This window comes from Drosophila persimilis, unplaced genomic scaffold (genome assembly GCF_003286085.1).
Source record: "Drosophila persimilis strain 14011-0111.01,24,50 unplaced genomic scaffold, DperRS2 tig00000431-arrow-pilon, whole genome shotgun sequence".
Taxonomy (NCBI): Eukaryota; Metazoa; Arthropoda; class Insecta; order Diptera; family Drosophilidae; genus Drosophila; species Drosophila persimilis.
The window spans coordinates 3,536,931-3,558,489 of NW_020825312.1; the positions used below are offsets into that span (position 1 = coordinate 3,536,931).

Consider the following 21,559-nt stretch of genomic DNA (forward strand, 5'->3'; position numbering starts at 1 on the left):
AATAATTTTCGCCAAACAAAAAATTGTGTGTCACTTTTACGTATCAAACGTGTGTTGCTATTACATTTTCTTAGCTTCCAGCTTGATTCGAGCAAACAAAACCTCACCCCGGCTGTAAACATGTTGTGTTGGAAACGGCAGGTCCGGCGGGGTGCTAGCTAGTTCCTGGCTATAATAATTTTATAGCTGGCAGAAGACTACGGCTATATTTGGGGAGAACTCGACCTACCCCGAAATGGTAAAGGATCAGAAAACTTCAACCGACTTACAACATTGAAAGGGATTTATTTACAATTTATCATGAGATCGGTAAAGCTAGAAAAATAAGCAGTGGACGGACAGTCGACAATCAACCGTAATTTGCGAATGGGGATAGAGTTCCATTGACATAATGGAGGTGAGAGTGTTTTTTTTTTGAGCTATTACTCGGCATTGCTTGTGGTCTGCAAGTTGCGGTCTCATCCCTTGCTCGACACGTTAGCCTCGCTCTCGGCCTCCTCCTCGTGTCAGGGTACCTCCCAGACGGTGGACTCAACAGACCGTCGAGGCCGGGCGGCCACCTCCACATGGGCATCGAGTCCGTCGCTGAGGCGACTGAATCGTCGTGCCCAGCTGCCGCGGTTGGTGCCCTGGCTGCCGGCCACCGATGTCCGGTTGCTGGCATCGCGGAACAGACTCATGATGTCCTGGCTGTCGCCCTGGGCCCGCTTGATGCCGTGTTGGTACTTAGCCTCCTTGGCCAGCAGCTGTTCGCGCTGCATCTGCGTCTTCACCTCGGACGGCACATCGGGTATGATGAATTGCATGATGCCGGTGATTACAAACACGACGTGCTGCTCAGGGTGAAAGGAAAATTCAGCGACAGTCCTTTTAGCGGATGGACAGACCTACAGACCTCAAAGACCACGACAAAGGCTAGACGAGCGGCGAACACGTGCCAGTAATGAGGACTCAGGCCATAGGCATCGTAGTCCTTGGGGCCGTTCCTGCAAAGGGATTATGAATGGTTGTGAGCATCCGTGGGGGAGATACAAAAGGATTTCGGCCTACCGATAGCCCCGATATTGACAGGTGTCTGGATCGCGTTCGCTGACCGAGGCGCCCCACTCCTCCTTGTAGTCCGAGGTGTTAAATATCGAGAGCGAATGCTCTATGTAGCCGGCCAGGGTGTGGGTCTCTGAGTATACGAACTTGTAGACCATGCGCGGTATAAAATCGCTGGTGTAGGCGATCACGAAGGCATTCGAGACGACGGCCGTGTAGGTGATGATTCGTAGGATGCCGTACCAGGCCCCAATATCCTCGACGCGCTCGGCCAGTGGGCGCCTAGCCTGCGTCACCATCTTGTATGCATCCAGCCGGATCTCGGCCACATTGTTAAGAAGCGCAAAGAGCGGGGCCAGGGGAAATGCGGCCACGAACAGGGTGACGAAGCCGTATTGCAGAACTATTTTTAAAGAGATTAGTCTCATGGAAGGCACCTTCTAGGACGCTACTCACTCATCTCCAGGTACTCATCGAAAAGGGCGAGGCGACCCGGGTCCTGCATATGGTAGTCCTGCTCCCAAGCCATGTGCAGATGTGACTCGTCCTTTGTCGCCTGGAAAGTGAAATAAAACGAAAATTAAAAAAACGATCTATTGGGTCAATCCGTACCTCGATTACCTGTTTGTGTTTTCGCTGGCGCCACCAGTTCCAGAACTTGGGAAACAGATACTCCATAAAGTTATTCCAACACTGCTTGCCCACCATGATGATGGCCAGTTGGATGCAAAGCTCGGACAAGCATCCCGCCGGGTCACAGATGTCGTTCTTCAAACGGAAAAACTCGCTCCGACGCGCCCCTTCGTCCCCGGGATAGTCGAAGAAGCGGCCCTTGAAGAAGGCAATATAGATGAGCGACGAGTAGAAGTTCATGAACTCAAAGAAGAAGATCTTGAACGTATAGGAGTCCTCGTACTCGGTGTGGGTGCGCGGATTCTCCAAATTCGTTAGCCTGATTGCCATGCGATGATAGATCTGTGCACAAAAAAAGAAGCGTACATCAATAACAAGTGTTTTTGAACTCCAGGAGCATAACGTACTCGTGTGAGTATCATTATGACCACCAGATTGATCAAGGCGGCTGTGACACTGGTGAAAAGTTTGGCATGCTCCTTCACGAAAAATCCACCGCCGCCATAGATTACCGACACCAGCGTAATGCGGTACAGGATGGTACCCAGGACAGCGGACAGCACCACGGAGATCTGAAATGGACCAAGAACGTAGTTGAATTATTAAATGACTAGTGGCTAAGCCTCTGCGCAAGCCTCTCTAGCGTCGCTCTGGCGCCAACTCCCGTCGCACTTGCTTAAGCAACAAGCAAAATATCATCGATGCATCGCGATTTATCTAGAATCTACCAGCAGAAACCATGATGACTCAAATTTCTAACAACATTAAACGGAGGACAGTATCAAAAGGAAACAGAAAACGATTATGTGTGTGTTGCTATCTCATTTCCCTCCACCAGGGGCGCACACCGCACGAGGGAGAGTGGGAGAGATAGAGAGTGAGAGATAGAAAATAAGTAAGCGCGTGGACGAGTTATCGTAGTATCCTTTTATCCTTTTGGCTATAATAATGATTCGATCTAAGCCAGATTCAGCCATCTGGAAAATATTTTGGACTCGTCCTTTGGAAGGGCGGCAGCGTGTGGGGCGAAACTTTGTAATACACGTGAAATAGTGTGATATCACAGGAATACAGCATTTGATTGCGAGGCGCTCATCAAGACGGACGGCCGGAAAGACAAACACAGCTATATCGACTCGACTATTGACGCTGATCAAGTATATATACATATATATTCTTTATGGGGTTGGAGACGCTTTCTTCTGGGTGTTGCAAGACCACGACGACGACGAAAATATAGAGATATTTTTAATCTGAGCACCCACCATAAAGAGCACCGCACTGCCGGTGACAACGAATCGAATGGCCCGGTTCCAGGTGGACATGTAGGGCTCCTTCTCGCGTGTGACGGGATTCATTCGGAATGTAGTCGCATTAGTCTCGAACTCAGGTCGGTTCTCCTCATCCATGTCGACGTTGTGCAAATCCCATTCCCAAACAAGGACCGACTGTTTGCGTTTCCATAGCTCCAGAAAGGTAGTGGCTATTGGCAAAAGATGACTTATTTCCTGATCCTACTTATGGCACTGTAGAGACACTTACCCCAGAAGGACATGAATATGGCGAAGAATACAGTCGAAGGATTGTCAAATAGGTAAGTGAGACGCGAGAAGAGGCAGGACTCTGACAGCCTCTGGTAGCTACAAGCCTTGTCACAGAGTGGGCATAGGGTGATGTTGCCGGTGCCAAACTCGTTGCATATCTCCTTGCTGGGCGTGTTGTCTTCGGACTCCAGGGTGGCCAAGCCGTAGATGAAACAGAGAGTGCCCACCACGGAGGGGTACACTAGCATTTCCGTGTAGAAGCCGAGCCAGCAGAAGTACAGCGCTATCTTGTCCCCAAAGTACTTGCGCACCAGGCAGAGCGGCTGTTTCTTGTACCACTGCGAGGGATGTGCCCAGGTCTGGTACAGCACCCGCCTGTCGAGGGAGATGCCGCTGGAGTGCGGCCGATCGTATCGCCCCTCGTGCAGGGGGAAGCACCCCAGGTACGTACCATCGTTCATCAATCGCCGTATGCCACTGCGATCGGTTTCGTCGTAAGGTGTGCGTATCAGAACCTGCATGACCATCAGGGAGCGTTGGGCACTGGTGAAGGCCGTAGCACGATCCTTGACGATGAATCTACAGAGGGATCTATGTAAGAACTTGCCTTTCCCCCAAACATTAAAAGAACTTACTGTTCCTCCGGGTTTCCATTAGCTGTGGCTGCTTTAAAGGTTGTCTCTCCCTCCAGCAAGCTCTGATCGAGCTGGATCTTTTTGGTCAGGCGCTGCCACACCTCCCTCCAGTACTGCACATTCCGTAGGACCACATTCTCCTCATCCTACAACATAAAAGCATTAAGATCGCCATTGCGTCGTGGCTGATACGAAAACTTACCCAAGATGGCTTCACGGATATCGTTATGAAGCGCTTGATGGGCAGCTTCAGGTTCATGACTTCAGCCAGTCTGGTTTCCAGTCGCCAGGGCAGATGGATTTTTAGGAAAAAGGTTTTCTCGTTGAACGACTGCGACTTGTCTTCCAACTCCACCTCCAGTCCCTCCTTGACCAGGTTCTCCATGAAGCTGCGCCTGAGGTCCCGCCGACGGGCCTCCGCCTCCGTCATGACGCCCAGATCCTCTTCCTCCCAGGCCAGCACCATGTCGACCTTCCGCCGCCCGTCGCGAAACATCAGGGACTCGGGATCGAGCCCCTCCCGGTCCTGCTTGCTGATGCGTCGCTCATTCTCCGAGTCCCCCATAATGCTATTGCTCTTGCTCGCCTTCCGGCTGCCGTAGTAGCTGCCGCTAATGCTGCTCGCTGTGTCGGAGGCCTTACGCTCCGTGGGCAACAGTTGCCGGTAACCGAACTGGTCGGGCAGCACGTTGGAGTGCGAGGATTCCATAATCTCGTACGACTGATTCACCCCGTCCTCGGAGCTCGTCCTGTGGCCGCACAGGGTGGGGCTCAGATTAAGGCCTAGAGTGCGGCGCATGGCTGTGCCCGGAATATCCTCTTCATGACTTCCGACAATCTTCGGGCCGAAGGCCTGCGTGGGGCTGGGTTCCGCCGAATCACCCTCCAGGTGCGTGGGCAGCGGCATGGCAATAGAGTTCGACTTTTGGTATAGGGAGCCGTTGCTGGCTCGCACCACAGAGGCGTTGAGCCACTTTTCCGTATAGGCAGCAGAGTTGGCCCGACAGGCGCTCGCCTCCGTACGCTTGGACCTTGGCAGGATTGGAGTGGCGGGCTTGGGCACCCCAGCGGTAGTGCTATTCAACTCCGCCTCCGGCTTGCTCGGGTTTGTCAGGTAGCTGTAGATGTTGTCCGCTGGATCTCGCTCGGTATCCATTATTCGCGTGAGGGGATCGGGCTCCTGTCGGAGAGGTCAGCAGTAAAAATTGATTGGCCATGGCACATCGGACATCGGTACACTCACCCCGAAGCCGATCAGTCGGCCGGCCACAATGCCACTGTCCTGGCTGAGGCGTCGCGGTCGAAGCTTGGTCCGGCTGTGGCGGATCATACGCTCGCTCTTCGCAGGACTGGACATCACCTCACGCCGTGCGGTCGTCTCAGGTCGTGGGTTCCGCAGCGTTGGCACCGAAAGGAATCCTGTGGGACGAAACGGATTAGCACCTGAGTGGGCTCTGATTTAGGGGATTCACTCACGGGGGAACTGAAAGACCAACTGCTCGCTGGGGTGCTCGCTCTCCTGGGCTGCGTTGCCGATGAGATTCTCTCGTGAGCTTGCCTCCGTTATCCTAGCGTTGCTCTCGCCATCCACGCTGTCGACGCGTATCTGAAATATTTGGGACTTCGCGCCAGACCGGTCTCCGGGACTGCTCATTGTGGGACTACTCTTGGCTGTCGGTTTTCCCTCTTTCTGATCTGTCCTCTGGTCTATGGCGGCATGGAATTCTGTGGAGCATGTGAAGCCAGAAGGATATACTAGTGTCTAATTTGGCCCACTTCATATATCTGAAACACCTGCTCCAGTACCCATGATAAACTATTTAAAGTTTGCTTCGGTTTGCGGACAGTTGGAACGGAACGAAACGGAACGGAAAGGAAGTATTCAAAAGTTTGACTGAGATGGGGGACATGCATAAGACTCTGGCCTGCGACCTCCCGGAGAGTGCTGCAGTGTTAAAAATTCATGGGTGTTTATACTACGGCCCTCGAGTGGCTATTCATATTCGTATTTGTATCTTCATTTACCAGCCACGACCCAATCAGAGGCGGTCTCACGCACACGCACACGCACGCACACGCACGCGCTCGACATTGACCCACGAATTCTTCCCGCCGTTCCGTTCGGTTCGGTTAGGGTCTGGATTCTTTGCATTTGTCCAACTTGATGAGGGACCTGTTCAAAGTGCTCGGACATTAGTCAATGCACTGTGGGAGCAGCGCCACTTGAGTCGCAAAGGTTAGGCAAACAAACTTGTTGCTAGAAAACCGAACCCCTTCCCCTGCGGTCGAATGACAAGTGCTCTAGATAATTGCCCCCGATTAGTGCTGGATAAATGTATAGTCGTATGAGACATAAGAGTGTGTATAGTGGTACAGAACTGTGTGTAGGACTGCCTGGAAAAAACTACTTTGGGGTGTTCTACAAGTTTTTCGAGTTGTACGAGAGCTTGACCAAAACATATCTAGGCCCAGGGACAAACAAAAAAATCCGTACTCGTACCTGGACTGCGTATACTATTAGGCGTGCGACGGTCTCGAAATGTCAGCGCTGGTTGGCAGTTGTGCAAAGTCCCATGCCATTGAAGTAATCACAACGATTGAAGGATTATTGATCGCTCCTGTCCGTTCCCAGTGATATGTAGCACTCGCAGTAACAATCGATTATTGATTTGCCTTCTTGCACTCGGATGCAGCTCTCTCACTCTTTTTTTCACAATTTCCAATATCCCATATCCCTATGATCTATGCGCTTCAATGGGCTTGTAGCACTAATGGGGAACTATTGATTTTGTATGTCTCTAATCATTATCCTTGAATCAATGCTCATAGTATCCAGGCCCACCGCGCTCGCATGTCCATCCGTAGAAGCCCGCACTTGACTTAACACTTTTCGTCCTGCATATGGGTCTGGGTCCGATTGTTCCGACTATTCCGATGTGTTCAGCTCCGGCTCTCGCGCACGAATGACTAAAAAAATCCAATTGTCCCTGTCTCTGTCCCTGGTGTCAATGGTCGTTGACGACCAGCACAGGATATCGGCACTCCTGGATAGATAATCACGGTTTTACTTGTTTCTGTTCGATGTGGCGAATGTGGTGAATAGTAAAACGGGCATATGCCTGCTATGGGACCACCGCCCACACGAATATCCTATTAATATTGGGCCTCGTGTTGGTTATTCGTGATAAGTTTCTAATTTTAAATCAGGTCTAGTAATGCTTCCCCTCCAGTCAAGTATGAACTACTTTCTGAATGACGTCAGTTTCCTTGCGGCGGGTTAAGGATAAAACTGTACATCTGTTGGCGATGGAATAAGTCATATGAGGCAATAGGTTTTAGACTACATATGCTTGAGCTGCGAGTATTCCCCTGGCTGGAGATCCAATTCGTGACCATAAAAATAGCCTCCGTGCAGGAGTCCCTTATGCAGCCAGTATTATTATTCTCGGACGTGGAATCTATTTTGATTGAATGTACGTCATTAATAGCGCCATTCCGAGTGTTGGTGCGTGCTGTTCGGTGGACTCTTGAATATTGTACTGTAAGAGTGCTTTGATTGGCACCACTTATAGATAGGAGTATGCAAATGGCACCTATTTATATTGAATGTGGCCAGTTAATCGCAGGTAGGTATATCCATCATACTTGTACGAGTTCAATTGAAACTTTTGATTGAATGGAAATATTTTTGAAGGCCTAATGCTCAGGGCTACAGCTGCGAGGTTATGGGAGAAGGGGAGAATGCCAATGTCCTCTTTGTATATTTTCGATATTTTAACTTTCGCAATCTCTGTTAGGAGACTGCTATGTTTTTAAAAAAGTATTTTTTAACCACCACCTAAATTTGAATGAAATAATCTTGAGTTATATGAGACCGAGTCGTCTCCATTGGTTTTTCACTGTTGCAGGACATTCTGCTGCCAGTTCACTGAGCCTTAATAATTCATATATATGTACCCACTGATTGCTCTTTTTATGAATCTAAAAGATACATTTTTTAAAGATTCCACTAAAATTAGAAAGTATATCCTCTTAAAGTGTATGTTTTCTCCGGATAGAGACCATATTAAACTCTGGAATTGTTTTTAATTTAATTTTGTATGATATTGTGACATTATTCGTCCTTTTTACACATTTTATGCCAACCAAACGAAGTATTTTATTTTTAAAATTAAAAGTATAAGCACTATTAAGCGTACGGTTTTTTGAAATACTTTTAAAATGGTGCTTTAGTTTCAAAAATACTATTACTTTGGAATATGAAAATGGGAATTTAAAAAATGTCTATAGATTTTTGTATTTTTTCAGCGGTTCAAATTAAACCCTTTTCAACCATCTTTATTAAACATTTCCCACCTACACGATACGTTTCCAATCTGAAAGCCACAACATTTTAGATATTTAAGGCTTACGGTTGTTAGAAATCTTTAAAAAATATAAAAAAACCTTTCACAAATCAAGCCATTGAAATACTATAACACAATTTCAAATGGAAATTCAAATTCAAATTATAATGCCCACTTGTTGTCCTTCATGATAAATTTAAAGAAAAACGAGGGGGAACGTTGTGAGTTGCTGCGGCGACCGCAACTCTACATTTATACCCGATACTTAGTCAGTATGGCTTTCCTCTACCAGACGGCGCTACCATTGCACGACACGACAAAGAGTGCGTGCGAGAGAGACAGAAAATTGTTATTATTATTGATTTTTATTGTATAATTATTATTATAATTATTATTCTTTATTTTTATTGAATATTTATTATTTTTGATTTTTATTGAATAATTATTATTTTGGGATCAATATACTTATTATATATTTATTATTTTTGATTTTTGTTTGTATAATTCTTATTATAATTATTATTGTTGATTTCTATTAAATAATTAATATTTTTATTTTTATTGATTAATTATTATTTTTGATTTTTATTGTATAACTATTATTTTTGATTTTTATTTTATAATTATTATTCTTGATTTTTATTGAATAATTATTGTTTTTGGATCAAAAATTCTTCTGTTTTTACGTATCTTTGAAATTGTGGAGCACTATGCGCTGATAGGGACGGACAGACGGACAGGGCTTAATCGACTCGGCTATTGATGCTGACCAAGAATATATATACTTTATGGGGTCGGAAACAATTCCTTCTGGACGTTCCACACATCCACTTTAACCACTAATCTAATATATCCCAATACTTATTTTGAGTATCGGGTATAAAAATAAAGATACGAATGGAGTTAAAATGGAGGTGCAGAAACTTACCGAATGGTCCATCCAGGGTTTTGCACCGCATTCGAGCCATCAGGATTAATGCAATTGGCATAATATTCGATCATAAAGTTTATGAAGGCATTGCAAGAACAGCAAATGACGCGATCTGAGCAGTCTAGTGGTCAGAGACTATAAGAGCTAAAGCGGAGGAGACCCATATTGATATTCAATTTAAAAAAAAAATAAATCACAATCCAGATTAAAAATTTACCGATTATCGATTATAAATCGATAAGCAACAAGGCAGTTGCCTTGTAACCTCCATGGATGGATGGATTAACGGATTAATATATCCCACCATGTACACACAATGAGCTTTATTTCCGTTATGACTAGTTTGCGGCGCTTCCGCTTGCAGTCATAAAAATCAATTAAATTTGAGGGTCATCATCAGCCACTGACAAACCACGCCCCCCCCCCTTTCAGGATGCGTTCATTATACTACTATGAGTTAATTTGGAAACATATTTGAAGGTCTCATTCTCAAGGGTACAGGAATACGGAAGGAAGAAGGAATGCCAGTGTTCCGTTTTGGATATTTTTGGTATTTTAATCCTTGCAATCATTCTTTAAAAGTATTATTTTTGCCACCACCTTAATATGAATGAAGTACACTTAAAATTATACGAGTACATATATGATATCTATACCTAGTTCGGATCGGTCACAATTACCGAGTCATCTCCATCGGTTTTGCACTGTTGCAGGATATCCTGCTCGCAGCTGCTCGTAGCCTTGTTGAAGAAGAGTCCCGGTCCGCAGTCGCCCTCGATTTTCTGCCCGTGCACACACATGAAAAAGCCGCGACAGTTGTCAACATCGCGAGCCAACTGGCCATGTTTTCCGTTGCAGACACCTACGCGCTCGCCGTTCTCCATGAGACAAGTGCCGTCGCTCTGGCGACAGATCCTTAGGAGGCTGTCGAAACTCTCCCCATTGCGGCAGCGTTGGGACACAGCCACATCATCCTCGCAGCTGGTGTAGCGCCGGCAGTCGCCCTGTTCTGCCACGGATGTGCCATTGCCAATGACGCTGCACAGGCTGTCGAAGGACGTGGGTGTGTCGTTGCACTGCTTGTTCTGCGCGCTTTGCTCCCGCACTGAGAAATTTCCGGGCAGCTCCGTTTGCAAGTCCACATCGCCGGTTGGCTCCAAGGTTTGGCACTGCTGGAGCGTAGCGTTGAAGAAGAAGCCGGAGTAGCAGCACTCGTGGCGTAGCTTGCCAGACACGCAGATGTAGAAGTTATTGCAGTTGGCCGGATCCGGTAGAATGTAGCCGTGCTTTCCCTCGCAGACCAGTGGATCCGGCGGCACATGCTGGTTATTTGTCTCCTCATCATCGTCCAACTGCTCCACGAACGGACAGGAGCCGTCGTCTTGCACGCACAATAGCTGTTCCGGATCGAAGAAGCTCCCTGTTGCACACCGCTGAGCTACAGCAATGCCACCAGCACAGATGAAGTACCTCGTGCAGTCGCTTCGGTTGGCCAGGTAGCTCCCCTCTTGGAGGGTACCGCAGCTGTAGACGGTGCTGCTGTTACCGTCCAGCTGTCCGTTCTGGCACTGCTCCAATGCCTGCGACTCCGGCTCACAGGCCCCCAGGACGGGATTGAACTGCTGTCGTGCGGGACACTCCACTGGAATCGCCATGCCACGCACGCACGCGTAGTACAGGTTGCAGTAGAGCTCGTGGGACAGGCGCACCCCGTGTAGCCCCGCACATACCTTTCCGCCAGATTCCTCCGCCCCAGGGTCCGATTCCGTCTGGCACTGGCCGTGGTCAACGCGGCACAATGAGAGCAGGCTGTGGAAGTACAGTCCCTGTTCGCACTGGTGGAGGTGAGTACCGTTCTGGCTGGAGCAGCTGTAGTACGCACGACAGTCCTCGGGATGAGCCACTAGTCTGCCGTCCTCTACTCCTGAGCAGACGTCCAGCTGGCAGGTGCCATCGTTGGGTCTGCAGTATCCCTGAGCGGCGTCGAAGAAGCTACCGGAGGCACAGCTCTGCAGTACAGCCGGCTGCTGCTGCAGGCACAGGTAAAACCGTGTGCAATCCTCGGCATCAGGCACGCTTAGGCCATCTGGTTGGCCCAAACAGCTGCTCTCCGCAGCCGAAAGGGTCAGAGCTTGAGCTTGCTCCTGGCACTCGACTTGGGCCTGACACCTGTTCAGTTCTGGGGCGAATCGCTGGCCACGAAGGCAGCTTCCCAGGAGCCACTCCTCTCCCTCGCAGTAGTGGAAGAATGGCATACAATGCCCACCGTCCGCTGGGATCAGTGGCAGAGCCCGTAGCTCCCGATTATGGCAGATACGGCGCATTCCGTTCGCCTGGCACCTTCCATCGCTGGGCACGCAGCCGAGCAGTGGCTCGAACTGTTGTCCCTCCAGGCAATGCATCCGCACCCACTGGCCGTCCAAACATTGGTCATAGATGCTACAGCTGCCAATCAGGCCTCTTTTTTGGCCGCTAACACAAGAAGTCGTGGTATTCTGCGGACACTGGTCGGCATCGTTTGGCAGACAGTAGTTGCGGTCGCGGCTGAAGTACATTCCCAGTGGACACTGGTGCCGCCACCAAACGTTGTCCAGGCACATGAGGAAGCTGTCACAGCTTGCCAAAGACGGACGAACGGACAGATGCTGGCAATGCTTGGGCGGATTTATGGTGATTGTTGTGTTGCAGATGTCCCGATCGTTTGCCTTTGCGGTAGCCGGAAACGGCAGGCAGGAACCCATCAGGGCAGAATAGTAGTGCTGCTTGGGACAGTTACGAAGGCGCCACTTGCTGCTTGCGCACCGGAAGTACTGTTGGCAGCTGCCATTTCTGGTGGACATCGTTTGGGCCTCGCTGCGGTTGGTGCAGGGGGGAAGATACGTGACCCGCGCATAGGCACAAACCATGTCGTCCCTTGGCTCTAGGCAGCGTTGCTGCTCTGGGTTGTAGTAACGCTGATCGGAGCAGATGTGTCGTCGCCAGTGCCCCTCCACGCAGATCTCGTACTGGGAGCAGTTCGCTGGGACTGAGCGCTTTTCATCCAACCCGCAGGCAAGCTGAAAAAAAGTTGAGAACAAGAAAGCTGAGTGAGTTATGTGACTGGTAATCCGGAAGAAGTATGGGATAACAATCTAATTATTCTTAGCATGGAAACAATCTCATTCTTAGCTAAGATTTGTGTCGATCATACGGGATTTTTCAAGGAATATTTTCGAGGAAGTCCCTGATTACCTGCCAGGTAAGAGCTAGGAAGATCCTCCTGTTCCATTCTATAAGCAAATAAATAAAAGGCCGAAAGTATAATTCATCTTGTTTGAATTTATTGTAGCTCATATGTGTGCGGTTATTTGTATAGTACATTATAGAAGTATAGAAGTGGAACAAGCGGAACTTTCACATTAAACATAACTCATAAATATCATGGGATTATATACTCGTAAGATAAGGTATGCGTATGCGTGGGCAGGGATTATGCAAGTTTCTGGAAAAATCTCTTAAGGAATGACAGTGACCTTACTTTTTCCTGCGCCTCCAGTGAGCGCTTCTGGATGACATGATCTGCGCACATTCCCAGCTCGGGGGCGAAAATCTGGCCGATCGAGCAGGCATGGAAGGTGACACTGACTCCGTCCGAGCCGTCGCACGAGCAGAATCCGGATTTGGTGTTCTGAGCCGCGAAGGGCTCATAGCGAGCCCGCTTCTGGCACTCTAGCAAGTTGCAGGCAATGTTGCCGATGACACCTTTTAATGTGCACAGGCCCTGGGAAACATCGAAGACGTGTCCTTCGTCACAGTGATGGTAGGTGGCGACTCCATCACAGCTGCAGAATCCCGCACTGGTGTTCCTCGCCTCGAACGGTTCAAACTGGGCGCGACCTCTGCATTGGCGAGAGTCGCACGCCTCAATCGTGCAGGCGGCCAGGTCCTCGTCAAAGAGCTCTCCGTTCTCGCAGCTGTGGTAGGTGGTGGCGCCGACATCCTCGCAACTGCAGTATCCACTGGTCGTGTTTCTGGCCGAAAATTTCGAGAACTGCCCGTGTTTGGCGCATTGGGTCACGTCACAAGCAGAATTGGCGACAATTTTGGATGATGGGCTCAGACAGGCGCCGTGAGCGACATCATACTCTGTGCCATTCTCGCATGCCTCAAAGACCTGACTTCCGGACATGCACAAGCAGAAGCCTGCGGTTGTGTTCAGGGCCGCAAAGGTGGATAAATCGGCCAAAGTGTCGCATTTCCCGATCTCGCACACGGAGCATGGTGCCTGTGTAGAGTCAATTTTAGTGATCAGTGGTGTTCCCTTTGATTTTGTATTAAAAGGGAGTTACCGAGGGTATGACGCAAATCTCCTGTGCCGCGTCGAAAACCATTCCCGTGCTGCACGTGTCGTAGATAACTTCGCCATTATCGCAATAGCATAAACCGGCATCATCGCTGTCCGTTTTGGGGGGGAACGGCTTAAAATCAGGCATACTCGCCGTGCACTTGGATGCATCGCACAGGCAGCTGGAGTCAACCTGTGGGGGTGGGACGCAGGACATAATTGAAGAAACAGAGATAGATTTAATAAATATCGATAGTACCTTGGGCGGCTGGCATATCTTTAGGTCCCAGTCAAAGATCTCGCCCTCGGCGCAATCAAGGTAGTTGGGAAGTCCGTCCTCACAATAGCAGAATCCTGTTAGATCGCCCTCTGGCTTGAATGGGTCGTACGCCGGGAGTAAGTCGCATTGGTTGGCGTCACAGTGTATAGTGGCACAGGGATCCTGAAAATGTGTGTGCAATGAGAGACAAATCTGAGCAGTAGATACATTGAAGAAATTGGATTCGATCATTACCTCTGGCGTTGTGCAGATCCCAAACAACGTGTCGTACACCTGGTTACCCAAGCAGGCTTCGTAGATGGGACAGGAGTCCCTGCAGTAGCAGAAGCCAGATGTGTCCGGAGCGGGAAATGTTTGATAGTCCTCCAGATTGTCGCATTTCGTCGCCTCGCAAACGTTAGGTGTGCAGGTTACCTAAGGATATTGGGGTGAACAGATGATCTGGGGAGGTCTTCCAGAGTGCTGGAAGGTACTTACTTCAGGGGCTAAACACGCCTTGTCTTCCTGGTTGTACACTGTGTTTGCAGGGCAGCTGTTATACGATGGCAGCTTGTCCACGCATACACAGAATCCAGCGTCGGTGTTCAAAGCTGGAATCGTATCAAAGTCTGTTTTGCACGAGCAACCATTGGGATCGCATCTCGGCTGTAATGGAAATGCAAATAGAGTAAATGTAAATATTATCTTGGGCATTCAGAACAATCGTCCGATTGGCTTACGTCAGGCTGAGGGATGAGGACGCACAGAAGATCATCACTGCTGAAGGTATATCCAATGGGGCAGGGCACCGGCACGGGCTGTTCATTGCGGCACAAACAGAAGCTGTTCGCGTCTTGGTAATTGGGGGAAATCCAGTACTCCGGATTACCGACACAGGACGCGGGATCGCACTCTCCAGTCTGCGTTTAAAGCGGGATATAATGTTACTCATCCAAAATTTCTACACTTACAAATGGGAACTTACAAATTCACAAAAGGCATCTGCGGCGTTGTAGACATAGCCTTCGTTGCAGGACATGAGGTAACCACCATCGCCCATGCAGATGCAAAAGCTTGAGCTGTCGCAATTTAGAGACGGGTATGTCAGAGACTCAGCAGCACCCTGACAGGTGGCTTGATCGCAGTCCACCTAGAGTACGCACGACACAGTTTATAGATGGATTTCCATGGACTTAGATGGATTTACTTACACTGGGTATGGGCTGACATATCCCGTAGGTCGAATCAAAGGCGGTGTTGGACTGACAGGATACGATGGTAGCCTCCTTGTTAAGGCACATGTAGAACTTGCTGGTGTCTCCAGCTACTGGGTAGGTCGTATCGTCGGCCGCCGTGGCACACAGCTTTGCATCACATTTCGTTGCGGCGGAGCACAGTCCTGTGACATTATTGAATGCCTCGCCGACTGCACAGTCCACCACTTGGGCCACTCCGTCGGTGCAGAGGTAGTACTTTGTGCAGATTGGGTGGGGCACGGCTCCAGAGGCGCAGGTACAGGGGTTGATGCATTGCGCGGTGACATCAATCTCGCATATCTCTCCATTGTACCACTCGCCAGCGGCACACGAGTGCTGGGAGGCCAGGCCGTTGTAGCATCTGAAGTAGCTTGTGCAGTCATCCGGGTTGGGAAGTTGGTAGCCGTTGGGTTTGTTGGCACACACCCAGCAAGTGGCGCCTGTGTCGGGCACGCAGACACCGTCCTTCACCACATTTCCCACGCCACAGCTGCCCTCGACCATCTCACCATTCTCGCAAATCAGGTACTTGCCACAGTCGGTGGGATGGCACACAATGGAGCCTTGTGCAATGCCTCCAGGACAGCAGGGGGCCTCTTCGTTGTTCTCCGACTCCACACTGCGCCTAGCGCGTTGGCTGACGATGAGGCTGGTGTTGCCGATGGGGGGTCTGATGCTGTAGAATGACTTGTTTTCGGGACAGACAGCACCCTCGTCAGCTTTGCAGATACCTACGGCCGGGTCGAAGTAGTAATCTTTGCTGCAGTTCTCCTCCTGCCACCTGCCGTTAATGCACGTCTGGTAGCTCCAGCAGTTCGAGCCGCTTGCGGCCGGATCGCTCACGTTGCACTCGTCAGTGGAAGAATTCACACACACATTTTCGGAGTCTATTGTGCAAACGGATAATGTGGTGTTGAAGTAGCTGCCATTGACGCAGCTTGCTGACTGCCAGACTCCATTCCGGCACTCGTAGTACTTTGCGCAGTTCTGAGCATCTACCAGCTTCTCATCGTCTTTGCACTCCGCCTCAGAGCTATCGGGACACTCATTTTCAGAATCGATCTGGCACACACTGAGGTTGACGTTGAAGAAGTTTCCCTTGCCACAATCTCCGGAGATCAGGACGCCGTCCACGCAGATGTTATACAGTCGGCAATTCTGTTCGTTGGCAACGAGTTCACCGTTCTTCACATTATCAGCACAATCACAGCCGGTGGTGGGTTCTGTTACGGTCGTCACCTCATCGCAGGGTTCCGTTGTGGTCGTCACCTCATCACAAGGTTCGGTTGTGGTCGTCACATCATCGCAGGGTTCGGTTGTAGTCGTCACATCATCGCAAGGCTCCACTGTGGTGGTGTCATCGCATTTGCCGGGTTGACAGTTCCAGCCATCGGCGTTAAAGATACTGCCGACCGGGCAGTTCTGGATGGTCGCGCTGTCGCTGGAGCAGACGTAAAACACGGAGCAGTTGGTCTTGTCAGCGACGGCTGAGCCATCTGCCTTTCCAACGCAGAAGTTCTGCCAGCAGATGGAGTCTGTGTCGGCGGTGCAAACCTTCAGGCTGTCGTCGAAGTAGGAATTCAGGGGGCACTTCTCTAATGTGGTCACACCATCTAAGCATGAGTAGTAGTTGGCACATAAATCGTCGTTGGTCGGAAGTGAGCCATCGGGTTCTCCCACGCATAGGTTCTGCCAGCAGGTCTTCTCAGTATCCGGAATGCAGACTCCAAGCGTGTTGTTGAAAACGCTGCCGGCGGAGCACTTCTGGGCGTATGCCTGTTGGTCGTCACAGATGTAGTATTCACCGCAGAACCCGCTCTTTGGCAGAAATGCTCCGGTCACCTCGTCAGTGCAAACGTTTGTTGCCTACGGATGGGGCGCTAGTTATACTTGCGGGCGGATTAGAGAACAACGGGGACACTTACCACGGACAGGGGAGCCACAAAGCTCAGTTTGCAGAGTCCTCGTCCGGCGGTGGCACACTTGCCGTTCTTGGGGTTGTATTCTTTTCCGGCTGGACAGGTCAGAGCCCGTACAGTGCCCTTGGCCGAGCAGCGGTAATAGCTGGAGCAGCTCGTGGGGTTCGGCCAGTGGGGCGACAGACCACGCAATTTGCGGTAGACGCATTCAGGATCGGCAGCTCCGACAAGGACCGCCACTGTAGTGAGTGTCACCACAGCTAGCAGAGCAACTAAAAAATGAAATCGTGAGTCAAGCGTCCCACTCTCAAGAGTCCTGAACTTGCTTACCTCTCATTTTCATTTATTATTTTATAAAAAAAAAAAATGTTCGATTATATTCCACTTGTGATGCTTTACTAATGATGAATGATGAACTCTGCACAATTGCCAAAATTTGGAACCCTTTATATACAATACATAGTGGGTGATTGCCAGCGATCTTCATTTGCCTTCGCTGGCAGCCCTTATCTCATTCAATTATGTTGATCGTGTCGAACACGCGCCCATCTTGTCAGTTTAATTGAGGTGTGAACTCTTCCGTGGGTTCCTGGAAGGCGACGAAGATCTATCGACTACGACCACTCCCCATTCGTAGCTCGGAATCTTCAAAATTATGAATGGAACTGTATTTCAGGAACTACGGTTCTCGTTTCTAGATCGCTTAGATCCAAGTATATGGGAACACTAAATATAAAATGCATGGAGGCTTGAAACCTGCTTTTCATAACACTTTATTTACAAGCCGTACCGCAGGTTAATTCCTTCGAGTCCCAGAAGAGCTCGTCTGGACAAGTATGTATATATCCCACATTACCATCGCACTGGATAAACATATGACAATCGTAGGGATATTGCAAGTAGTGCGCTGTTGGATATGCCTGGCAAACGGCGGTCGCGTCTATGTTGGGAGGAGCTTTTGTTGTTGGGGGTGTATCAGTAGATTCATCCGATGGATCCGATTGTGCAATAGTAGTCTCTTCGGATGGATCCGAAAATGAACCGGTAGTTTCTCCGGATGGATCCGATGGAGCGTCAGTAGTCTCTCCCGATGGATCTGAAGGTGAACCAGTAGTTTCTCCGGATGGACCCGATGGAGCGTCAGTAGTCTCTCCCGATGGATCCGAAGGTGAACCAGTAGTTTCTCCGGATGGATCCGATGGAGCCTCAGTAGTTTCTTCCGATGGATCCGATGGTGCATCAGTAGTTTCTCCCGATGGGTCAGAGGAGGCATCAGTTGGATCATCGTCGGTGGGTCCTGGCGTCGAAGTATCAGTTGTTCCTAGGGATGTTTCCATTGAGTCGTCATCTGTGGGATTGGGTGTGGTTGACGTTGGTTTCGACGTAGTTCCTGGTGCAACGCTAGTCGACGTGGGACGGACACATCTTCTGGCGTTGAGGGAAGTCGCCAGGAGCATTAGCTGCAAGGAGATGAATATCCAGACCACTGGCACCATCAATGGCGGTTTGCCTTAGTACCTTTTAGGATATTATTTGTATGCTTAACTTACGTTTCATATCATTCAGTAGTTGACTTGATTCACTATTAACCCAAACTAATGGTCTGTTCATCATTGTCCAGTTATTTATACCATTTGCAAGTGCACCACAGCTGCACTGTCATCTGCATCTAATTAGCATACACAAGACACCGATGTGTTCTTCTTATCTTGATATACATGATACATGATGATTGTCCTATGATAGTAGTGGGAGAGATACTACTTATTACTACTCGTAATTAATTCGATTTAATTAATAAATTAATTGAAGGTAGATCCTTGTTGGTAATCTTATTGTTAGCATCTTTGTCGAATTTCATCTGAATTCCATTAGATTTTCAATGCAATTAAGGCCAGATAGTCTATTCAATGTCGTATGAAAGAGTTTCGAAATACTTCAAATCAATTTATGACAGTTTAAAACTGATTAGATAATAATTGAAAAATTTTCGTAGTCAGAATTAAGTAAAGGGACTTTTTCCCATTGTTTTTGGAGGTAATGTCCTCTGATTGTTGGTATTATTATAAAAGAAAATCATTTTCTATGTCAAAAAATTAATATCCAAGTTCAAGATACCATTAGTAAACGTAGCTACTTTTGGTTTACTTTTGATTCGATTAAAACGGAAATGAAAGCACCCTCTTTAATGTAAGATAAGATAAGATCGGTATTTTGGGCAATGGGTAACGGGTACGTGGGGCTTGGGAACAGTATAGTGTCAGGCGACGGGGACCAGCAGTTTGACATTCACAGTTTATTGTTTCGCACATCGCCAATTTGGTATTGCATATTTTCGGGGCAATTTCTGAATTACTAACTTAAAATTCTTTATAGACTGTGTACAAAGTAGTTGTATGTTGCTTATGTATTCCCTGTTAACTCTTGATTATACCCGATACTCAAAATGAGTATAGTATATGTGTGTAATGTCCAGAAGGAAGCGTTTCCGACCCCATAAAGTATACATATATTTTCTTGATCAGCATCAATAGCCGAGTCGATCCGAGCGAAATTTTGCATCCAGACTTCTGTGATATGTCACTGTTGCAAGTGTATTGTATTGTATTGTATTTCTACAATATTGAAGATACGAGAAAACTAAAAACACAATCATAAAGACTGAGCATATCTACCAGATTGCCGAATCTGGATAAGATCGGATCATTTGTATAGCTAAAAGGAACAAATTAATTTGTAGGGGCTACGCAGCCCCGACGACACGTTAAGACACGTTTTCTGTCTCTCCCGCACGCACTCTTTGTCATGTAGCCATTGACTAAGTATCGGGTATAAATGTAGAGTTCCGGTCGCAGCAGCAACTCACAACGTTCCCCCTCGTTATTAAAATAGCCTGGAAACTGAATATTTTCAAAACACCGGTCAGATTTTTCGTTCAGATCATGACTCACTTAACTTTTAAATGGCTGTTGAGATTGGCTTTTTAAGCACTGCATTGTAACCCACTTTTCAATGGAAACAAAGTTTCCATTTCTATATTTCTCAGAACACTTCTAGTTTTCCGTTCTAATCAATTGCATATGTACCTGTATGGAAAGATATTTTCCCGGTTCTCAGGAAGTATTATGAGTTACAGAAACTGAATGCTGTTGCATCTAAACCTTAATGCACATAAGACAAACCATAAGTCCGATTATAATCTAAATTTAAATATTATCTAAATCGCATAACCCGTTTTTAACATGAATTTACAGATTTAAGGAGATGCCTCTTTAAGACCAGGTATGCTATAGTCGACTCTCCACTGAATCACTGAAGCTTTTATATTTCTAAATCGGAAATCTACTCGTAAATTGCATTGGTAGATAAGAATGATAGGCCATAAAATGTTTATTTTACGTCGGCTTCCTATACAAGTGTAATCAAAATTGATTAGACATGAACGACGCAATGGGAAGTACAGAAAGGGGCTATATAAGCGGAATGCCCTAAGAATAATTGAAACATTGCCGCAACGTATTCACAAATATGAGAGGTAGGAGCATAACTTTTGGCTGCTGTACCAAACACTACTCGAAAGTTTGTTTTATGCTTACAGGTCTGAACAGGTCTGTGGTTACTCTTGGAATGCTTGCATACCTTGTGGGTCATGCGATCGCGTTGCCTGTTGAGGATGGTGCGACAGAGACCACAGCGGAGGAACAAACGATACTCGATTCCACAGCATCCGAATCGACAACATTAGATCCCAGCACTGAAACGGAGCCCCAAGAAATCGACACTACACTACCTGCCCCCGTTCTATGCGAAGAGGGCGAGGAATTCCTAGCAGCGCCTAAGTGTCAGCAGTACTATCAATGCTTGTATGGGGAGGGAGTTTTAAAACTCTGTCCATCAGGCCTCTACTGGGACCCTTCGCTAAATGTTTGCGGCTGGGACTCACAGTACTGTGAGAATATCGACGTTCCCGCTGGAACCGAGTCGCCAGATGACTGTTCATCTGGCCTACCGTTTCTACCCTACCTTAGTAAAATGGCTATATGTGCATTGCTTTGAATGACGTTTTTTTTCAACACGTGTTTTCTTGATTTATTTTATATTTTTATTTGGGTAGCTGTTAATAAGTACAAAACAAAAAGGCATAAAGAAATTCAATATCAATTTTTTTAATAACAAAAAAAAATAATTGTAAATTTTTCACATAGAAAATGGGTATAACAGCAAAAAATATTTTGTATGAAAAAAATTTCCAAGGAACAAGTTTATGGGAATATGTACTCTTTTAATAATTAATGGAGTTAAACTTATGCTCCTGAAGCTTTTGCAGCCCACTGTGCATTGAGTTCGGAAAGTTTTTTATTGTTGTTATTTCTATCCTGTTTCATTTTGCAACTATCGCTTGTTTTAATTGCTTCAATGTATCGTTCTGCCTTGTACAGGCATAGACTTTTGCTGCAAGGATTCCCCACAGATCCTCAATTGGATTTAAGTCCGGACTCATTGAAGCCCACTTAATCAACGGTTTATTGTGGGTCTCAAAATAGTCCATTGAGGCCCGGGAAACATGAATTGGCGCATTATCCTGCTGAAATGTCTATTGATCACCATGGAAATGCTCAGCAAATGAAAAAGGTTCACTATCTATCAATTCTATCTATGCTTGAGCAT

At 47.7% G+C, this 21,559-nt stretch overlaps 4 protein-coding genes across 4 annotated transcripts; 1 reads left to right on the top strand and 3 right to left on the bottom strand.

The window, feature by feature from the left end:
- Nucleotides 1-286: 286 nt before the first annotated feature.
- On the bottom strand, nt 287-6,751 carry LOC6595988 (anoctamin-4). Its single transcript, XM_026989499.1, has 13 exons — nt 6,357-6,751; nt 5,333-5,581; nt 5,100-5,275; nt 4,059-5,036; nt 3,857-4,002; nt 3,220-3,800; nt 2,943-3,160; nt 2,085-2,249; nt 1,666-2,019; nt 1,501-1,600; nt 1,051-1,447; nt 896-986; nt 287-833 (listed from the first exon to the last, which is right to left on the bottom strand). The coding sequence occupies exons 2-13, from the start codon at nt 5,508-5,510 to the stop codon at nt 507-509; spliced, it is 3,711 nt and encodes a 1,236-aa protein (XP_026845300.1). The 5' UTR covers nt 5,511-5,581; nt 6,357-6,751; the 3' UTR covers nt 287-506.
- A 3,038-nt stretch (nt 6,752-9,789) lies between these two features.
- LOC6596017 lies at nt 9,790-17,228 on the bottom strand. Its single transcript, XM_026989615.1, is given in 10 exon segments — nt 9,790-12,189; nt 12,651-13,397; nt 13,462-13,650; nt 13,717-13,899; nt 13,972-14,382; nt 14,457-14,636; nt 14,702-14,866; nt 14,928-16,838; nt 16,898-17,163; nt 17,222-17,228. Coding segments are annotated over 10 exon segments (6,459 nt in total).
- A 396-nt stretch (nt 17,229-17,624) lies between these two features.
- LOC6604424 (integumentary mucin B.1) lies at nt 17,625-18,470 on the bottom strand. The gene is made up of 2 exons (XM_026989501.1): nt 18,442-18,470; nt 17,625-18,377 (listed from the first exon to the last, which is right to left on the bottom strand). Exons 1-2 carry the CDS (start codon nt 18,446-18,448, stop codon nt 17,665-17,667), a joined length of 720 nt encoding a protein of 239 aa, XP_026845302.1. The 5' UTR covers nt 18,449-18,470; the 3' UTR covers nt 17,625-17,664.
- A 1,920-nt stretch (nt 18,471-20,390) lies between these two features.
- Nucleotides 20,391-20,983, top strand: LOC6596016 (endochitinase). The gene is made up of 2 exons (XM_026989502.1): nt 20,391-20,426; nt 20,490-20,983. Exons 1-2 carry the CDS (start codon nt 20,420-20,422, stop codon nt 20,945-20,947), a joined length of 465 nt encoding a protein of 154 aa, XP_026845303.1. The 5' UTR covers nt 20,391-20,419; the 3' UTR covers nt 20,948-20,983.
- The last annotated feature ends 576 nt before the right edge of the window (nt 20,984-21,559 follow it).